Genomic DNA, 20,027 nt, shown 5'->3' with positions numbered 1-20,027 from the left:
TGTGGAAAAATAAGAAAAGATTGTGTTTAAATGACAAACTCAATGTCACACCATAAGGGACAGAACTAGAATTAGATCCCTGGTCCCCTGACATCAACTCAATTTTTTTCCAGCTAGGATAATTAAGTTAGAATGTGGCAGGACAGGGCTTCCTGATAGGGAAAACTTCAAAATCCTGGAATCCCTCAGGATAGCTTAAGAAATCCATTATTAAGAAGCTTTTAAATTAGTATGAAGCTTAATCTCGCTTCTGGCTACTCGTACATGAACAGCATGCCCTGATTTTTCAGAACTGTTAAATATAATTGGTTCGTTTCTTCTGTCTGTATCTTTCAGGCCAGAGAGAGCAACCCCTTTGCCAGTTGGCGTCATGGACTTTTATTTCTAGCCTTAAGGGAAAAAAGAAGAAAAACTGTTTTCTGACACTTAGAAAGCCAATTAAAGCCCCGTTCAGTTCTTCTCTTACATCTGTTGACTTTCTTATTCTACAAACATGTGCTGGGTACCAACTAAGATCTCAGCATCTTACCATGTGATGGTAGGAATTCCAAAGTAAATCACTTTCCTCACTGCTCAGCTCAGATCCCGTGTTTGTTACTGGAGGTATATGGGGCAGTCTTGGGGTTTATAGTAATCAGGTTAAACATTTGGCATGTTCATATACTCAGTCTTAAGTGTGGAATAGGTAGAGAGTTGGATTGGAGTTTTTTCTAGGCAAATGTGTTGGAAAAAGAAGGGCAAGGAAGTGATTATAATTATAGATCAGTGGTTCTCAAACCTTTTGGTATCAGGAAACCTTTATATCCTTAACCCAAAAGAGCTTTCATTTTGTGGGTTATCTATATCACTATATTATAAATAAAAACTTAGAATTTTTTAAGACATAAGAATATACAGGCACGCATTCCATTAGCTGTCAGAGTGATGATATCACACTTGTAGCATCCGGAAAACTCTACTGAGAGAGAATGAGAATGAAAAATGCAAATAATGTTTTAGCATCATGAAAATAATTTTCATCTCATAGACCTTCAAAAGGATTTCAAGAACCCCCAGAGATTCCCAGACTGTAGTTGGAAAACTACTAACCATATAACATTTTATTGATAAAAATGTGTCCTATATGTGTCAGTTACATTGGTTGGTTAATTTGATATTTGGTTATCTATGTTAATTAGTTATTTATGTTATTAGTTGGTTAATTGTGTTATCAAATATTTTCTATCCTTCTTGATTTTTTTTCACATTCTTGACTTACCAATTACTGAGAGAAATGTGTTAAAATATCCACCTCATAATTATGGATTTTTCTGTTTCTGCTTTTAGTTATTTAAACTTTTGCTTTTATATTTTGTATTATTAGGTACATAAAATTTAAGGTTATTATAGCTTCCTTTTGAATTGACTTTTTTTGCTATAATTATCATTTATTTATAAGTAATTTTAATTCATTTCATTTCCACTTTAACTGGAGTTTTTTTTAATTGAAATATAGTTGATGTATATTATGTTAATTTCAGGTGAACTGCATGGTGATTTAACATTTACATACATTAGGAAACGATCACCATGATAAGTCTAGCCACCATCTTTCCCCATACAAAGTTATTACAGCATTATTGACCATATTTCTTATGCGTGCATGACATCCCCGTGGCTTATTTTATAACTAAGGTTTTGTGCCTCTTAAGCCCCTTCACCTGTTTTGCCACACCCTCCGCTGCCCTCCCATCTCTCAGTCACTGGTTTGCTGTCTGCATCTATGAGTCTGTTTTTGTTTTCTTTTGTTTGTTTTGTTTAGATTCCATATATAAGTGAGATCGTACAGTATTTGTCTTTCTCTGTCTGATTTATTTCACTTAGCATAATACCTTCTAGATTCATCCACGTTGTCACAAATGGCAAGATTTCTTTTTTTTTTTATGGCTGAGTAAATATTCCATTGCATGTATATACCACGTTTTCTTTAGCCATTCATCTGTCAGAGGACACTTAGGTTGCATCCATATCGTGTCTACTGTAAATAATAATACAGTGAACATTGGTGTGCATATGCCTTTAGAATTAGTGTTTTTGTTTTCTTTGAGTAAATACCCAGAAGTGAAATTACTGGATCATATGGCAGTTCTATTTTTAATTTTTTGAAGAACCTCCATGCTGTTTCCCATAGTGGCTGCACCAATTTACATTCCCACCAACAGTGAATGAGGGTTCTCTTTTCTCCACATCCTTGCCAACACCTGTTATTTGTTCTCTTATGGGTAATAGCCATTCTGACAGATGTGGGTGGTATCTCATTGTGGTTTTGATTTGCATTGCCCTGATGTTGAGTATCTTTCCATGTGATATTTCTTTGGAAAAATATCTATTCAGGTCCTCTACCCATTTGTTAATTGGGTTGTTTTTTGTTTTTTGGTAATTTTATTTATTTATTTATTTATTTATGGCTGTGTTGGGTCTTCATTTCTGTGCGAGGGCTTTCTCTACTTGCAGCAAGTGGGGGCCACTCTTCATCACGGTGCGCGGGCCTCTCACTATCGCGGCCTCTCTTGTTGTGGAGCACAGGCTCCAGACGCGCATTCTCAGTAATTGTGGCTCACAGGCCTAGTTGCTCCGCGGCATGTGGGATCTTCCCAGACCAGGGCTCGAACCCGTTTACCTTGCATTGGCAGGCAGATTCTCAACCACTGCGCCACCAGGGAAGCCCGGGTTGTTTTTTGATGTTGAGTTGTATGAGTTATTTGTATATTTTGGATGTTAACCCCTTATTGGATATATCATTTGCAAGTATCTTCTCCCATTCAGTAGACTGCCTTTTCGTTTTGGCGATATGAATTGACTGTTTTCTCTTGAGGAAATGTCCCTTTTAGTCTAGTCATACTTCTTGTATTAGGACTGTCTTGTCTGATATTAATATAGCCACTTGCACTTTCTTTGGCTAATGTTCACAGGGTGGATATTCTTCCATCTGTTTGTTTTTTATCTTCCTGTGTCGTCATATTTTAAGTTTTCTTATTTCAATGCCATCTTATAAACAGATATAATCGGGTTCGGTGGGGGGGGTCTTTGGTCCTGTATGTTAATTTTTTCTTATTGTTTTATTCAAACCACTTTTTTTGTTTTGGTTTGGTTTGGTTTGGGTTTTTTTGGTTTTTCTTTTTGCGGTACGCAGGCCTCTCACTGTTGTGGCCTCTCCCATTGCGGAGCACGGGCTCCGGACGTGCAGGCTCAGCGGCCATGGCTCACGGGCCCAGCCGCACGGCATGTGGGATCCTCCCGGACCGGGGCACGAACCCGCGTCCCCCACATCGGCAGGCAGACTCTCAACCACTGCGCCACCAGGGAAGCCCGAACCACTTGTATTTAATGTAATTATTTATTTGGGTTAAGTCTACCATTTTGCATTTTGCTTTTTGTTTTCTCTTTGCCTAAGTTCTTCCTCATTTCTTTGTTCCTCCTTTCTTGCCTTCTTTTGGATTAATCGATTGTGTTTTATTATTCCATTCCTCTCTCCTTAGCTTTTAATGATACATTCTTGTTATAATTTTTTAACTAGTTAGAATTATACATCCTGGACTTATTAAAGTTTATCTTAAATAAGCATTCTAGCCAGTCCCCAAATAATGCAAAATTCTTAGCAAATTTTGGCTCCATTTATCCTCCCACTTCCATCCTTTGTGCTATTGCTTTCATATAATTTGCTAATACAGTTGACCTTTGAACGATGCACAGATTAGGGGCACCACCCCCTTGTACAGTCAAATCTGTATGTAACTTCACAGTCAGCCCTCCTTATCCGTGGTTCCACATCCATGGATTTAACCAACTGTGGATCATGCAGTACTGTAGTACATGTTTGTTGAAAAAAACCCGCATACAAGTGGATACACACAGTTCAAACCCATGTTTTTCAAGGGTCAACTATACATATATTATAAACCCTACAAGCCATTTTTTAAATTCTTTTTCTAAATTGTCAATATTCTCTTGTATCCACATATTTACCCTTTCTTATGCTCTTCCTTCCTTCCTGCAGTTTTATTTTTTCCATCTGTGATTACTTTCCTTCATCCTGAAGAACTTCACTTTTATTTCCTATAGTTTAGGTCTGTTAGTGACAAATTCTCTCAGCTTTGATTTTTCTGAAACAGTTATTTCACTTTCATTTTATTAAAAAATTTTAATTGAATGAAAGATTCCTTAAATTCTGTAGTGCTTTACAATTTTCAAAAGTTTCACACAGATGATTTTTTATAATTGCATGGTAACCCTGTTTCTTCCCCCTACCCCTATATTGCCCCTCCCCTCCCTTACTGGTAATCACTAATTTGTTCTCTATATCTGTGAGTCTGCTTCCTTTTTTGTTTTATTCACTAGATTGTTGTATTTTTTAGATTCCACATATAAGTGATATCATACAGTATTTTTCTTTTTCTGTCTGACTTATTTCACTTAGCATAATGCTCTCCAGGTCTATCCATGTTGCTGCAAATGGCAAAAATTTCACTTTTTTATGGCTGAGTAGTATTCTGTTGTATATATATGTAGAACATATATATATATATATATATATATATACCACATATATATATATATATATATATATACACACCACATCTTCTTTATCTATTCATCTGTTGATAGACACTTAGATTGTTTCCATACTATTTCACCTTCATTTTTGAAGGATATTTTCACTGAGCATAGAACTTTAGGTTGGCAATTTATATATTTTAGCCCTTGAAAACTATCATTTAAAACTATCGCTTCTGGGCTTCCCTGGTGGCGCAGTGGTTGAGAGTCCGCCTGCTGATGCAGGGGACACGGGTTCGTGCCCCGGTCTGGGAAGATCCCACATGCCACGGAGCAGCTAGGCCCGTGAGCCATGGTTGCCGAGCCTGCGCTTCCAGAGACTGCTCCGCAAAGGGAGAGGCCACAACAGTGAGAGCCCTACGTAGCGCCAAAAAAAAAAAAACAACTATCACTTCTTACTTTCATAGTTTCTATTAAAAAGTCAATTGCTTCTGTAAGAGTAATCTTTTTCTCTCTTAACTGCTTTCAAAAATTTATCTTTGTCTTTAATTTCACTTGTATTTTATGTATTTTATCTTCAGCCATTTAACAGTGATGTGTTTTGGTATATTTTGGGTTTTGGGGTTTTTTTTTTTGTATTTTTGCTGCTTGTGGATTGCTGAGCTCTTTTTTCATTAGTCTTCAAATATTACTTTTACTTCATTCTCTCTTTCTTCTCTCGCTGGGATTATAGTTACTTATATTTTGGATCTACTGACTGTGTCCACATGTCTCTAGTGCTCTAACCTGTTTTTTCCATATTTTTGCTTCATTTTGCATGTTTTCTATTGATTTTTCTTCAAATTCAGTAATTCTTCTGCTGGGTCTTGTCTGCCCTTAAATCTACCCAATGAGTTCTTAATTTTTAATATTGTATCTTTTATTCTAGTGTGTCCATTTAATTTTTATATAGGTTCCAGTTTTCTGTGAGTATTACTTATCTTTTCTTACATTTTGTTCATCTTTTCCTCTACTTTTTAAAACCATATTAATTATGGTTATCTTAAAGTCTGTTTCATTATCTGGATCATACATGAGTCTTCTATTGTCTGTATTTTTCTTGATTACCAGTCACATTGTTCTGCCTCTTTTTATATCATGTGTATATACATACACACACACACATGCATGCACGTACACTGGATATTTTATATAAAAGAACAGTTGAGACTCTAGCTGATATTTTCCATCTGGAAGAATTCTTCCTTTCCTCTTTCCTTTAGGCTAATAGGATAAGGGCCTGATCCCCTCAGTCTAATCATGGATTGAGCTAGTTCAGATCTGAATTGTACCTATGGTTCATATCCCTGTTCCTTGCACCTCGGCCCTCTTGGGCTCTTGACTGAGAACCTAATGGGTCTCCATCTTCATAGTCCTGAAAAACTGCAAGAGATTGTCCTACCCTTGAGAGGTTTGGGGCTTGGTTCTTTGACCTTTCAGTCCTTACAGTTTCAAAATATGGCATTTATCTTGAAGAGGAGATCAACTGTGCTAGAGGTAGACCTCCTCCTTCTAGTGGAACCTTGTCTCGTGAAATCACAAGATTATAGCAGTTTTCACTCTGCCTTTTTAGAAGCTCTCAGCCTAGCTTTGCAGCTCCAATGTGCAGACCCAGAACTCAGCAAATGTCCCTTGGGAAAAACTGGCCACACAGATGGAACTCCTCAAGTTCCAGTCTGTCACAGAGCCTCTCTGATTTTTCTTTCCTCCAGTGGAGCTCCTCTGCACAGGCCAAGCCTGACTGTCAATTCATGCCCAAATTTGGCAGATGTCCTCAGGAAAGAAAACAGTGTCAGCTACTTCAGGAACCCTCTCGACCCAGGTCTGGAATTCCAGTTCATCTAATCCTCATGATTTTTACAACAATGCAATGTCCTTTAAAGATAATTTATCTGACTTTTTCTAGTTGTTGCATCAGCTATGTTACACTGTCATGATCTATTAAATCCTACCTGGAAGCACAAGAAATACCGTCTTCTACCTACCCACTGTAATTAGTTTATTAACTTGTCTCCCTAGTTCTATTCTTGCCCCCTCCCAGAACAGCCAGAGTGTTCCTTTTAAGTACACCCAGTCACACCCTGCTCAAAACCCTCCAGTGGCTTCCCTTTAGACTTAAAATAAGTTTGGATTCGTTTTCATGGTCTACAAAACCCCACACAATCTTATTACTACTCCCTTTCTAACCTTATCTCCCACCACTCTCCCCTTCACTCACTCAATTCCAGCTATACTGACCTCCTTTCCATTTCTCAAACACATTAACATGTTTCTATCTCACAGTCTTTGCACTTGTTATATACCCTCTACTTGGGTCTTCCCCAGATCTTCATAAGGCTTTGCCTTTATTTCATTTGGGAGCTCTGTGCAAATGTCATCTCCTCAAATAGGACTTTCCTCACCCCTCTGTCTCCTTACCTTGCTTTAGTTTTAATCATAGCACTTACCTAACATTATACTGTATAGTTATTTGCCTATTTTCTGTCTCCCCCAACTAGGAGGTAAGCTCCATGAGAGTGGAAACTATGTCTGTTATGTTCACTGTTCTACCCCAGTGCTTAGATTACTGCATAGCCTGTAGTAAGTGCTTAATAACTTTGTGGAATGAATTAGGTACCCCTTACCATGAAAAATTCTCAATTAAGGAGAAGAAGAATGATTGGAGTAAAACTGAAAGTACTCTAACATAGGTGTCTACAGAATGTTTTGGAGTAAGTGGAGTACTGATGGAGTTGGGACATAGTCAGACAAGGCCTCAGTAAGGAGGTGGCCCTGGAGCTGAGTGTTGAAAACTGGCTACTGATGTATGTCTGACCAGGAAGAATAGAGAACTCAACATATATGAACGAATTGGTGTTCAGAAAACAGAGGAGCTAGAACATGGGGGTGGGTGATAGGAAATGACATCAGACGTAACTGGAGAGCAAGGTAGGGGCAGAGTCACAAAAGTCTTTGGATATCAGAATAAGTAATTTGGACTTTACCTTAAAGGTAATATGGAGCAAAGATTTTTAAGGTAAGGACATATGCTATCAGATGTATATATTTCCATGTGTTTCACTACTCCTCACTGCAGTAATCACACTAAAACTTTAAGTAGATTGATATAGAAAATCCCTGATTTGGTTGTCAGGGCCCAGTTTCAAAACCTAAGTCCTTATCCCAACTCATTGTGTAACCTAGGGAAGGCATCATTTCCTCTTTTGAGCCTCAGATCTTCATTCTTAGCAGGAGAAGATTGTAGGTAAGATCCATTCCATCTCTGAGCCTGTGTTTATATGCTTAACTAGATTCCTTGGGGAGAACAGTTTAATTTTTTCTGCATCTGCCAGAAATAATTAAAACTTCCAATTTTGGCCGATCAAAATTCAATTCTCCTCTGAGATTTTCTAACATTTAGGTCAGATGCCAAGAAACTAGCTTCCTGGGATAAAACTATCCAAGCAGAAGTAGCAAGTCTTTTTTTTCCCTCTGGCTGGGATGGGAATGCAAGTGGGAAGAGGGGGTGTTAGAATGAGTCTTTTTCTTGCAGTTGTGATTCCAAAGAATCCCTATCCTGCATCTGAGGCGAACACTGAGAAGCCCAGCATCCACAGCAACACCAAAACTGCCTTGGAGCATCAACCAGGGCAGAGGGGGCGTAAACCAGGAAAGAAGCGGGGCCGGACACCCAAGCCCCTAATTCCCCATCCCATCTCTACCCCATCCAAGTCAGCTGAACCTTTGAAATTCCCAAAGAAGAGGGGTCCCAAACCTGGCAGTAAGGTAGGTAAAAATGTGGGTTTGCCAGCAAGGGATAAATGGTTATAAAGGGGTAACTCATCCATATCCATCCATCTTAGAAAGGGATGTGTCTGGCCCTATTCTCCACCTTGTGTATGCTTTTAAGAAGAATCTCCTATATTGTCATCCCTACTTTAGCTATTTACCTGGGAGTTGGTAATGTTAGAGATAAGATATTATGGATAAGAAACAAATTTTTACTTTGAAAGTTACATTCATGGGAATTCTGGTCTAATATCCTTCATAGATGGAAGGCCCTGCTCCTAATTGTTTTTAACCTACCCAGAGTAGATGCCCGGGTATGTGAACAGAAAGAGAAAACTGACTCTGTAAATGTATTTATTTTTCTGTCCCTGTACCTTCTTTTTTAAAAAAAAAAGAAGAAGAAGAAGAAGAAGAAGAAGAAAGAAAGAAAATTATTGAATATTTACTAAGTATCAGGCTCTGTACCTGACACCACTATATATCACATGATCTTCACAAAACCCTTGGAGATGAGTAGTGTTAATATTATTAAATAGTCAAGTAAATTGAGACTTAAAGATGTGAAATGACTTCCCTATGGTCACACAGTTAATAAATGGCAGAGGCTACAGAGATGGGTCTCCAGATCTTCTAGTTCTAAGGTCACTGCTGCCCTACCACATATTCACTCTCTTACGTTTACTGAGGGAGGTTAACACTTAACCTCTGGTGTAGGAAAAGACTGCTGGGTCGAGCTTCACTGAGCACTGTTACTGAAAGTATCACCTTTTAGTCATGACCAGTTCTCCGTGCATATCTTCTGGGTCGAGCTTCACTGAGCACTGTTACTGAAAGTATCACCTTTTAGTCATGACCAGTTCTCCGTGCATATCTTCCCTAGGGAAACCATTGATATGAAACTTACTCAGCTGCTTCTCTAGGGCTTCCTTTGGCATCACCTTCTTTCTCCACTCACTTCTTAACTATCAGGGAATTTCTCTGCAACTCCCTCCCAAACTAGACTACCTGAGTTCCAATGTAGAAATGATACCCAGTTCTCTCTAGGCATTCCATTCCAATTTCATAAGTTCCTCCCTAGGTTTGGTTGGTTGGTTGGGTTTGTTTTATATATTAGCTCCAGCTGACCTCAGTCCTTCTCGAATATAAGCTCTTCAAGGTCAGGAATCTAGCCCTTTTTTCTCTTTTTCTTCTGCAATGCCCTATATCCCAGTCTCTTGGGAAATGTTCAGTATATGCAAGGTGGATGGATGTATGCATGCATGGATGCATGGATGGATGGATTTTAGTGATGATGTTCCAATTGAGATTATCTCTTATTTATTGGTTTTGAATTCTTGATGTCACATCTTAATCCTACGTAACACATAATGCTCCTGATCTATTACCACTAACCCCAAACCCAGGGGTTCATTTTTGTGTCTATTATGGTCTTCTCATTCTCATGTTGTGGAGGAGAGGCTGAAGGCTCTAAAGATTCCAAGGCCAGGGAAGTCATGCTTTTGACAATGTGAAGGCACCTTGACAGATTAAAAACGGAGAAAACTTGTCTCTGAGGTTCCAAAGACAGAACCAGAACCAATGAGCAGAAACTCAAGCAGACAGGCTTTGTCTCAACATAAGAGGAACAGTTAAATCTATTTCAAAATGCAAGTAGTGATCTCTCATCACTAGAGGTATTTCATCAGGTACCAGATGACTACTGGGAGGGATGTTTTCAAGGAGTGGAAAGTAGAAGTGTTAGATGGATAGTTGGATTAAGTAACCTTTAAGATCCTTCAGAACCTAAGAACTATGATTCTCTGATTGCCTCAGCTCTGCTTTCTCAGGAAGCCCTAAACATAGTAGCCAAAGTCCTCTTTCTTTCCAATCCTCCTGATAGCAGTAATTCTCATCTAATACTGTACTTTATGGCATGGCATTTGACTCCCTAATTCCCTTTCCTGTCCTTTTGTCTATTCCTGTAAGTGTATATGCCTTTACTTAACCCATGATATAACCCTTATGTTCATTTTTGAAGCAAAGTGGTCTTGTGACAAGAGCATAGGCTTTGAAGCCAGACACACTTAGATTTATATCTCATCTCCAATTGTTACCACCTGTGTGACTTTGGGAAAGCTTTGAGTAAGGCTATGAGCCCCAGTTTTCTCACCAGTAAAATGGAGTTGCATTAATATATGAATAGACATAATACATGTAAATGCACCTATCTCAAATAGTAATAAAGCTTTACATCTTTCTGCTTTTTTCTACAATATTTGGGAACCTAACTCACCAGGTTTGTTTCTTCAGGGACCCCATGAAGTCCTACCACCAACTCAGTGAAGTTGAACTGGTATTTCCTTTCTTCCCTGACTCATTGCTTATTTGGATTTTTACTTGTGGCAATATCAAAAAATGAGAGGAAACATCCATATCCTGTGTGTGCTTTGAATGTTCTGTAAGAGTTTGCATGACTGCTTTCACAAGCAGAGCCATCCTAGAAGTCAGTCAGGTTTATACAGCTCCCAGAGTGGACCCTGCATGTGACATTCAGTAAAAAGGGATTTCTGGATCTCCGAAATGGTTATGTTTTCCTTGCATTCAGAAAGGCTTTTAGAAAACTGTTTCTTGGAAAAAGCCTTCTGAGATCTCTCTCCCCCAGAGACTGCCTGGACCAGCATAGAGGAAATACTAGATTCTTCTCAAATCATTTTTATTACTTCCCCCATTATTGGTATTCTATACTGTATGCTTCATTGAAAGACATTTATTGACACTTATCATATGCCAAGTACCATGTAGGAATGGTAAACAGAATCAGACCCTCAAGGAGCGCCAGGCTAATAGGGGACACCAGTATGTAAATATATATTGACAATACACTGTGATAAATGCAACAATACAAAGTACAGAAATAGCACAAAAGAGACAGTAAAGCTTATCCAGAAAAGCTTCCTGGATAAACAGATATTTATAAGGTTAAAAAAAAAAGAAAGAAAGGGTATTCCAGGCAAAAGGGATGGTTTATTATTGTAAAGGCAAGGACCAGGTAAAACTGCAGGTTTTGAGAGAACTACTATAGTTAGAGATTACTAGAGTATAAGGTTTAAGGTAAGAAATGACAGGTAATAAGCTGAAGAGGTAGGCAGGGGAAAGTAGTTTGTGGAGTTAGGAGAAGGGACGTTTCCATTTTTCAACAGAGGGAAACAAACTAATGTCAAAGTAGACTTAAGCCACAGCGTTGTTTTTCCTTTTTTTTTTTTTTTGCTTTTTTCTGTCTAACTAATAAAGAACCTGGACTTCAGATGATAATATTGAATACAGTAGAAAAGATAGTGAATTGCTGTGGCTATACAGAAGCCCAGAATCTTACATGTATTTATTAAACATCTGATATATTTGCAGCTTTGGGCAAGATGCTGTGTGGAAAAAATATATATCATATGGTATCACTTATATGTGGAATCTGAAAAAAAAATGAACTTATTTGTAACACTTTTAGGAAACAGACACACAGACAGAGAAAACAGACTTATGGTTACCAAAGGGGGAAGTGCAGGGAGAGGTAAATTAGGAGCTTGAAATTACCAGATACACACTACTATATAAAAGATAGGTAAACAACAAGGTCCTACTGTATATAGCACAGGGAACTATATTCAATATCTTGTAATAACCTGTAATGGAAAAGAAACTGAAAAAGAATACATATATATAAATATATAACTGAATCACTTTGCTGTACACCAGAAACTAACACAACATTGTAAATCAACTATATATCAACTGTAAAAAAAAAAAAAAAGATTAAAACAGTCCCATCCACAAATGTATTTCAGTTTCATGCGTGAATTAAGTACTAAGAATAGAGGAATGAAAAGACAAGTTACCTATCATGGGTAGAAACTTTTCCCCATCCATTTTGACAGAGGAAACCTCGGACTTTGCTGAACCCACCACCCACCTCACCAACAACCAGCACCCCTGAACCGGATACCAGCACTGTACCCCAAGATGCTGCCACCATCCCCAGCTCAGCCATGCAGGCCCCCACAGGTAAGAGCAGATCACAGTATTAGCTGCAACAAGCCCCAGGCCCCAGTGTCTATACTTTCTCTTTTACTGCACCAATAATTAGCCCCCTATCCATTTATAAATCTAAACAGAATCTTTAAAAAAAATTTTTTTAACTTTGAAATAACTTCAGAGAAACCTCCATCCTGTCAAAACAATCAAAGAACCTTGGGTAGATGTTCTGTGAACTCAGCATTGGGGATCTGGGGCATGGGGGTGGGGTGGACACGGGGCCAGCACCAGGAGCTCCCTGGCCCAGTTTGTAATTATACCCCTCCTATCCAGATTGGGGTGCTCCCTCTTTAGTGATCCCTTCCAAAACCCTTCCAGCACTATAATAATTCTGCCACCGCTCATATATGTATGACACTGCTCTGTTTTTTTTTTAACGTCATTGATGTTGGCAAATCTTGGTGCTGTGAAAGTATTTCAGTGCACGTTTGATTCAAAGCAAAACCTGGTAACTAAAGTGGGTGCGTAACCACCTGGGTTGTGCATATCTGTTCCCATTTCGTAAACTATATATGGAGGTAACTCTAAAAGAGCTACCCCTTTAGAATAGATAAACATAGATATACAGCCTCCCTGTGGGGTAACTAAAAAGAACAATACTCATTTTTTATGTCTAAATTAAGATGCATATGTGAAACCTTACTTTTGTTACTCTGCAGATACTCCATCTTCTTAGGGAAGTCTAAGCAATTGGAATGATCCCCATGGAAGTTAGGGTAGTCTTTTTCTTAGGAGTTGAATTCGTCTCCACCCAAATCTTAGAATGTTAGCACTTGAAGGGAAGGCCAGCCATAGTTTCCTCCCCAAATAACCTTTGGAAAACAACAGAGCCTGCAGGTGGCATTTATGTCCAGCTGTAGTCAGGGTACTATCATGTGATTTCTCCAAATGTATCTTATGCATCTAGCCCCAGCTAGTTACTGGGTTTGCTTAGTCCAAAAGTGTCTTTAGATTAGTGAACAAAGCTTAGGAGCTTTGCCCCTAAGCTCCATGGATGAGGAAGTAAAGATAGATGAACACCTTGGTGAAGATACTGATTACATTTTCCAGCCTCATGACATGCCCCCTAGATGCCTGTATACCTGCTTGGTTTACTTCATATCCTTCTAAATATCACTTAGGTGCCTGGATGCCTTTTTAACAAAACCTAGAAGATTCATAGCAGTGGGAGCTTCATGACTGTGCCTCACTATTCGGTTTAAATGATGTAGACCATCACTTCTGGCAGTCTCGAAGCTGGCAATCCCTCCCTTGGTCTGAATCTCATAGCCTAGGCAAAGTGGCAACTTGACTTTGTATCCCTGTTTCCTGTTCTTGGCCAGGCTATCGCAGTCTTGACTGATCACTGTTTCACCATCCCAATTGGACCTTTGCTCTTTCTGTGTGACCTTGATGTCACTTCCTTTTCTGAGCCTCAGTTTCCACACCTATACAATAATACGATTAGTCCAAGTTACCTTTATAGACCCTTCAAATGTTAACAATAAAAGCTATTATAGGGACTTCCCTGGTGGCGCAGTGGTTAAGAATCTGCCTGCAAAGGCAGGGGACATGGGTTTGAGCCCTGGTCCGGGAAGATCCCACATGCCAGGGAGCAACTAATCCCGTGCGCCACAACTACTGAGCCTGCGCACCTAGAGCCCATGCTCCGCAACAAGAAAAGCCACTGCAATGAGAAGCCCATGCACTGCACTGAAGAGTAGCCCCCGCTTACCGCAACTAGAGAAAGCCCACGTGCAGCCACAAAGACCCAATGCAGCCAAAAATTAATTAATTTTTTTAAAGCTATCATAGATTGAAAGCTGGGTGCTACACTATATCCTTTATTACCAACCTTTCGGGGGTTTTTTAACTGCACAACACTTTTTAAGAGTTATTTTGATCCGAGTTATATACATGCTAATAGTTTAAAGGAACAATAGGCCTACAAGAATTATTACAAAAACAAGACAAACAGTCCCCTCTATGCCCCTGTCATTTACTTCTCACCAAAGGCAATCACTTTTAATTTAGCTGATTCTTTTATTTATCTCCATATATGTAAGTGGAATGTTTATATTGCTTTTTTTTTTTTTTAGCTTGAAGCATTTTCAACTGACAACACACTTTAACTCTTCCTTTTCTTTTTTTTTTGTCAACCCAGGATTTAACTCTTCATCTCCTTACCCGTTACCCACCCACACATGCTTCCCTATCTTAATACTATGATATTATAATTGTGATTAGATTGAAATTCATTAATTTGTATTGTAACTTGTTATAGGCTATTCTCAATTGAACCGTAGAGTACTATGATTACTTTTCCTTTATTGTACAAAATTTTGTTTTAGAGTAAATCTTGATTTCTTTGTTATGTGTTTATTTTGCTATATACTTATTAACTCAACCTTAAACTCTCTTACTGCCGTATACATCTTTCTTTATGTTCAAGCACGTTTTATATTCTATCCATTTCAAACTCTAAAAGAAATCTCTCCTGGAGCCTTTTGAGTTCCTTGACAACCTCTTCACCTCTCTGTTGTGTTATCCCCAGTTTGCTCCTTCCCACATCTTTATTTTCCCATGTAATCTTTCTTAAATTTATATCTTTAGTTTTGTGTGAAACCTGTTTATTCCCTTTGAAGCTTCTCTTCATCCCCATTATTCTGAAATTTCACCTAGGATGTATTTTTACCTACCATGTGGACACATGGTGTGCCTATTCCATTATTTGATTTCTTGAAACTTTCTTAAATTCATTAATAATTTTCTCCCACTTTTTCTCTATTCACTGTTCCTGGCATACATGTTATTCAGATGTTGAACCTCCTGAAGTCGTCCTCTACATTCTTGACCCACTTTATTCTTATTCCTATTCTCTTTGTCTTTTTGCTCAACTTTCTTCAAGCTTTCCTCAACTCTGTCCTCTAAACTTTGTATTGAGTTTCTTGTTCCTGGCATTTTGCTTGTAAAAGTGTCATTATTTATTACTCTAGTGGCATTTTCCAAAGGGTATTTGGTAGAAAACCAGTCCTGCAAAATGCTCTGCATAAAGGGATTTTACATACATTTAGGAATTTGGTCACATACATTTAGGAAAGGCTTATACTGTGCTTACCCACTCTTGGATGTTTGCATCTGCTATGAAGAACTCTTTTTTGTTTTCTGAACTTTTTACTAGACTGTTTTTTTTAAGTACAGGAGGTACAGAGCTTTCCCGTATACCCCCTGCTCCCACACATGCATGGCCTTCTCCATTACCAACATCCCCCACCAGAGCAGTATGTTTGTTTCAATTGATGAACCTGCACTGACACATCATTATCACCCAAGGTCCGTAGTTTACCTTAGAGATCTCTCTTGGTGTTATACTTTCTGTGGATTTTGACAAATATATAATGACATGTATCCACCATGATAGGATCCTACAAAATAATTTAACTGCCCTAAAAATCCTTTGTGCTCTGCCTATTCATTCTTTCCTCCCCACTAATCTCTGGCAACCGCTGACCTTTTTACTGTCTTTATAATTTTGCCTTTTCCAGAATGTCATAAAGTTGAAATCGTTCAGTATGTAGTCTTTTCAGATTGGCCTTTTCACTTAGTAATATACATTTAAATTTCCTCTGTGCCTTTTCATGGCTTGATAGTTCTTTTTTTTTTTTTTTTTTTTTTTTAGTGCTAAATAACATACCATTGTCTGGCTATACCAATAGTTTATTTATCCATTCACCTACTGAAGGACATCTTGGTTTTTTCCAAGTTTTGGCAACTATGAATTATGCTGCTATAAACATTCATGTTCAGGTTTTAGTGTGGACATAAGTTTTCTCTTCCTTTGGGTAAATACCAAGGAATGCGATTTCTGGATCACATAGTAAGAGTATATTTGGTTATGTAAGAAATGGTCAAACTGTCTTCAAAGTGGCTGTATCATTTTGCATTCCAACCAGTAGTGAATGAGCATTCATTTGTTGCTCCACATTCTCGCCAGCACTTGGTGGTGTCAGTGTTCTGGATTTGGGCCATTCTAATAGGTGTATAGTAGTATTTCATTGTTGTTTTAATCTGCATATCTCTAATGATGTGTAGAGTAGAGCATCTTTTCGTATACTTATTTTCCAGTTGTGTATCTTCTTTGGTGAGGTGTCTATTAACAACTTTGGCACATATTTTAATCAGGTTGTTTGTTTTCTTATTGCTGAATTTTAAGAGTTCTTTGTGTATTTGGATAACAGTCCTTTATCAGATCTGTCTTTTGCAAATAATTTCTCCCAGTCTGTAGCTTGTCTTCTCACTCTCTTGACATTGGCTTTCACAGAGCAGAAGGTTTTAATTTTAATGAGTCCAGCCTATCAATTATTTCTTTCATGGATCCTGCCTTTGGTGTTATATCTGAAGTCACTGGCATACCCAAGGTCACCTTGGTTTTCTCCTATATTATCTTCTAGGAGTTTTATAGTTTTGAATTTTACATTTAGGTCTGTGATCTATTTTGAGTTAATTTTTGTGAGGGGTGTAAAGTCTATGTCTAGGTTCCTTTTTTTGCATGTGGCTATCCAGTTGTTTCAGTACCATTTGTTGAAAAGACTGTCTTTGCTCCATTGTATTGCCTTTGCTCCTTTGTCAAAGATCAGTTGACTGTATTTGTGTGGGACTATTTCTGGGCTCTCTATTCTGTTCCATTGATTTGTCTGTTCTTTTACCAATACCGTACTGTCTTAAAGTTGGGTAGTATCAGTCCTCCAACTTTGTTCTTTCCCTTCAATATTGTGTTGGCTCTTTAGGGTTTTTCCCTCTCCATATAAACATTAGAATCAGTTTGTTGATAACCACAAAATAACTTGCTGGGATTTTGATTGGGATTGCCTTGAATCTATAGATCAAGTTGGGAAGAATGGACATCTTGACAGTATTTTCTTATCCATGAACATGGGGATATCTCTCCATTTATTTAGTTCTTTCTTGATTTCGTTTATCAGAGTTTTGTAGTTTTGTAGTTTTCTTCATATAAATCTTGTACGTATTTTGTTAGATTTATACCTAAGTATTTTATTTTTGAAGGTGCTAAGGTAAATGGTATTGTTTTTAATTTCAAATTCCACCTACTGTTATTCCACCGTTACTGTTATATATGAAAGTGATGTATTAACCTTATACTCTGCAGTCTTGCTATAACTGCTTATTAGTTCCAGGAATTTTTTTTTGTCAATGCTTTTGCATTCTCTACATAGACAATCATGTCTTCTACAGATAAAGGGAGTTTTATTTCTTCCTTCCCAAACCGTACACCTTTCATTTCCTTTTCTTGTCTTATTACATTAGTTAGGACTTCTAGTACAATGTGGAAAACTCATGGTAAGAGGGAACATCCTTACCTTGTTCCTGATCTTAGTGTGAAAGCTTCTAGTTTCTCACCATTAAGTATGATGTTAGCTGTAGGGTTTTTGTTGATGTTATTTATGAAGTTGAGGAAGTTTCACTCTCTTCCTAGTTTGCTGAGAGTTTCCATCATGAATGGGTCTTTGATTCTGTCAAATGTTTTTTTCTGCATATATTGGTATCCTGTGATATTTCTTCTTTAGTTTGTTGATGTGATGGATTACATTGATTTTCAAATGTTGAATCAGTTTTACATACCTGGGTTAAACTCCATTTGGTTGTAGTGTTCTTTTTATATATTGTTGAATTCAATTTGCTCGTATTTTGTTAAGGATTTTTGTGTGTATGTTCATGAGAGATATTGGTCTCTAATTTTCTTTTCTTGTGAAGTCATTGTCTGGTTTTGGTATTACGGTAATGCTGGCCTCATAAAATGAGTTAAGAAGTATTTTCTCTGCTTCTGTTTTCTGAAAGAGATTAGAGAGAATTGATAAAATGCATTTTTAAATGCTTGGTAGAATTCTAGTGAATCCATCTGAGCCAGATGCTTTCTATTTTGGAAGGTGATTAATTACTGATTCAGTTTCTTTAATAAATATAGGTCTATTCAGATTTTTTCTTTTTGTGTGAGTTTTGGTAGATTGTGTCTTTCACCAAATTGGTCCATTTCATCTAGATTATTAGATTTGTCAGCATAGAATTATTCATAGTATTCCTTATATTACCCTTTTAATGACCATGGACCTGTAGTGATCCATGTAGTGATCCATCTCTTTCATGTCTGATATTAGTAATTTGTGTCATCTCTCTTTTTTCTTATTAGCATGTCTAAAGGCTTATCAATTTTATTGATCTTTTCAAGGAAGCAGCTTTTGGTTTCCTTGATTTTTCTCTGTTGACTTCCTGTTTTCAATTTCATCGATTTGTGCTCTAATTTTTATTATTTCTTTTCTTATGCTTACTTTGGATTTAATTTGCTCTTCTTTTTCTAATTTCCTGAAGTGGAAGCTTAGATTATTGACTTTAGATCTTTCTTCTTTTACAGCATATGCATTCAATGCTATAAATTTCCCTCTATGCACTGCTTTGGTTGTATCCCACAAATTTTGAGAAGTTATAGTTTCATTTTCATTTAGTTCAAAATATTTTTAAATTTCTCTTGAGATTTCTTCTTTGACCCATGTGTTATTTAGAAATGTGTTGTTTAAGCTCCAAGTATTTAGGGATTTTTCACTTATCTTTCTGTTACTGATTTCTGGTTTTATTCCATTGTGGTCTAAGAACAGCCATATTATATGATTTCTGCTCTTTTAAATTTGTTAAGGTGTGTTTTATGGCCCAGAATGTGGTCCATCTTGGTGTATGTTCCATGTGAGCTTGAGAAGAATGTGTGTTCTGCTGTTGTTGGGTGAAGTAACCTCTAATATCAATTATATCCAGTTTATTGATGGTGCTGTTGAGTTTAACAGTGTCCTTACTGCCTGCTGAATCTGTCCATTTCTGATAGAGGGATGTTGAAGTGTCCACCTGTAATAGTGGATTCACCTGTTTCTCCTTGCAGTTCTATCAATTTTTGCCTCCTGTATTTTGATACTCTGTTGTTAGTTGCATACACAGTAAGGACTGACATGTCTTCTTAGATATTTGACCTTTATATCATGTAATGCCCCTCTTTATCTGTGATAACTTGCCTTGCTCTGAAATCTGCTCTGTCTGAAATTAATACAGCTACTCCCACTTTCCTTTGATTAGTGTTAGCATGGCATATCTTTCTCCATCCCTTTACTTTTAATCTATATGTGTCTTTATATTTAAAGTGGGTTTCTTATAAACAACATAAAGTTGGGTCTTGTTTTTTGATCCAGTTTGAGAATCTCTTTCTTTTAACTAGTTTATTTAGACCATTGACATCTAAAATGATTGTTGATATAGTTGGATAAATATCTACCATAATTGTTACAGTTTTCTATTTTTTTGCCTTTGTAATTTGTTCCTATTTTTGTCTTCCACTCTTTTTCTGCCTTTTGTAGTTTTAACTGAGCATTTTATATGATTCCACTTTTTCTCCTTTCTTAGCATATCAGTTATATTTCTTTTTGTACTTTTTTAAATGATTACCCTTGAGTTTGCAAATAACATTATAACTAATCCAAGTATGTTTTCAAATAACACAATACCACTTCACAGATATAATAAGAATCCTAATTCCTTCTTTCCATCCTTTGTATGATTACTGTCATTCATTTCACTTAGACATAAGT

At 37.4% G+C, this 20,027-nt stretch overlaps 1 protein-coding gene across 9 annotated transcripts in view; it reads left to right on the top strand.

The window, feature by feature from the left end:
- SCMH1 (Scm polycomb group protein homolog 1) overlaps positions 1-20,027 on the top strand; it is a 193,435-nt gene that overhangs the window by 138,035 nt on the left and 35,373 nt on the right. For 8 of the 9 annotated variants that reach the window (XM_060089621.1, XM_060089622.1, XM_060089619.1 and 5 more), the window contains 2 exons: positions 8,105-8,337; positions 12,249-12,375. The exons of the other annotated variant lie outside the window; for it this stretch is intronic. In XM_060089621.1, coding sequence (XP_059945604.1) covers positions 8,105-8,337; positions 12,249-12,375 — 360 coding nt within the window. The remainder of the gene's footprint in view (positions 1-8,104; positions 8,338-12,248; positions 12,376-20,027) is intronic. 9 annotated transcript variants of the gene reach the window in all.

This window comes from Mesoplodon densirostris, chromosome 2 (assembly GCF_025265405.1).
Source record: "Mesoplodon densirostris isolate mMesDen1 chromosome 2, mMesDen1 primary haplotype, whole genome shotgun sequence".
Classification (NCBI taxonomy): Eukaryota; Metazoa; Chordata; class Mammalia; order Artiodactyla; family Ziphiidae; genus Mesoplodon; species Mesoplodon densirostris.
The sequence above is the reverse complement of the archived record's forward strand: the minus strand, read 5'-3'. Positions and strand labels throughout refer to the sequence as shown.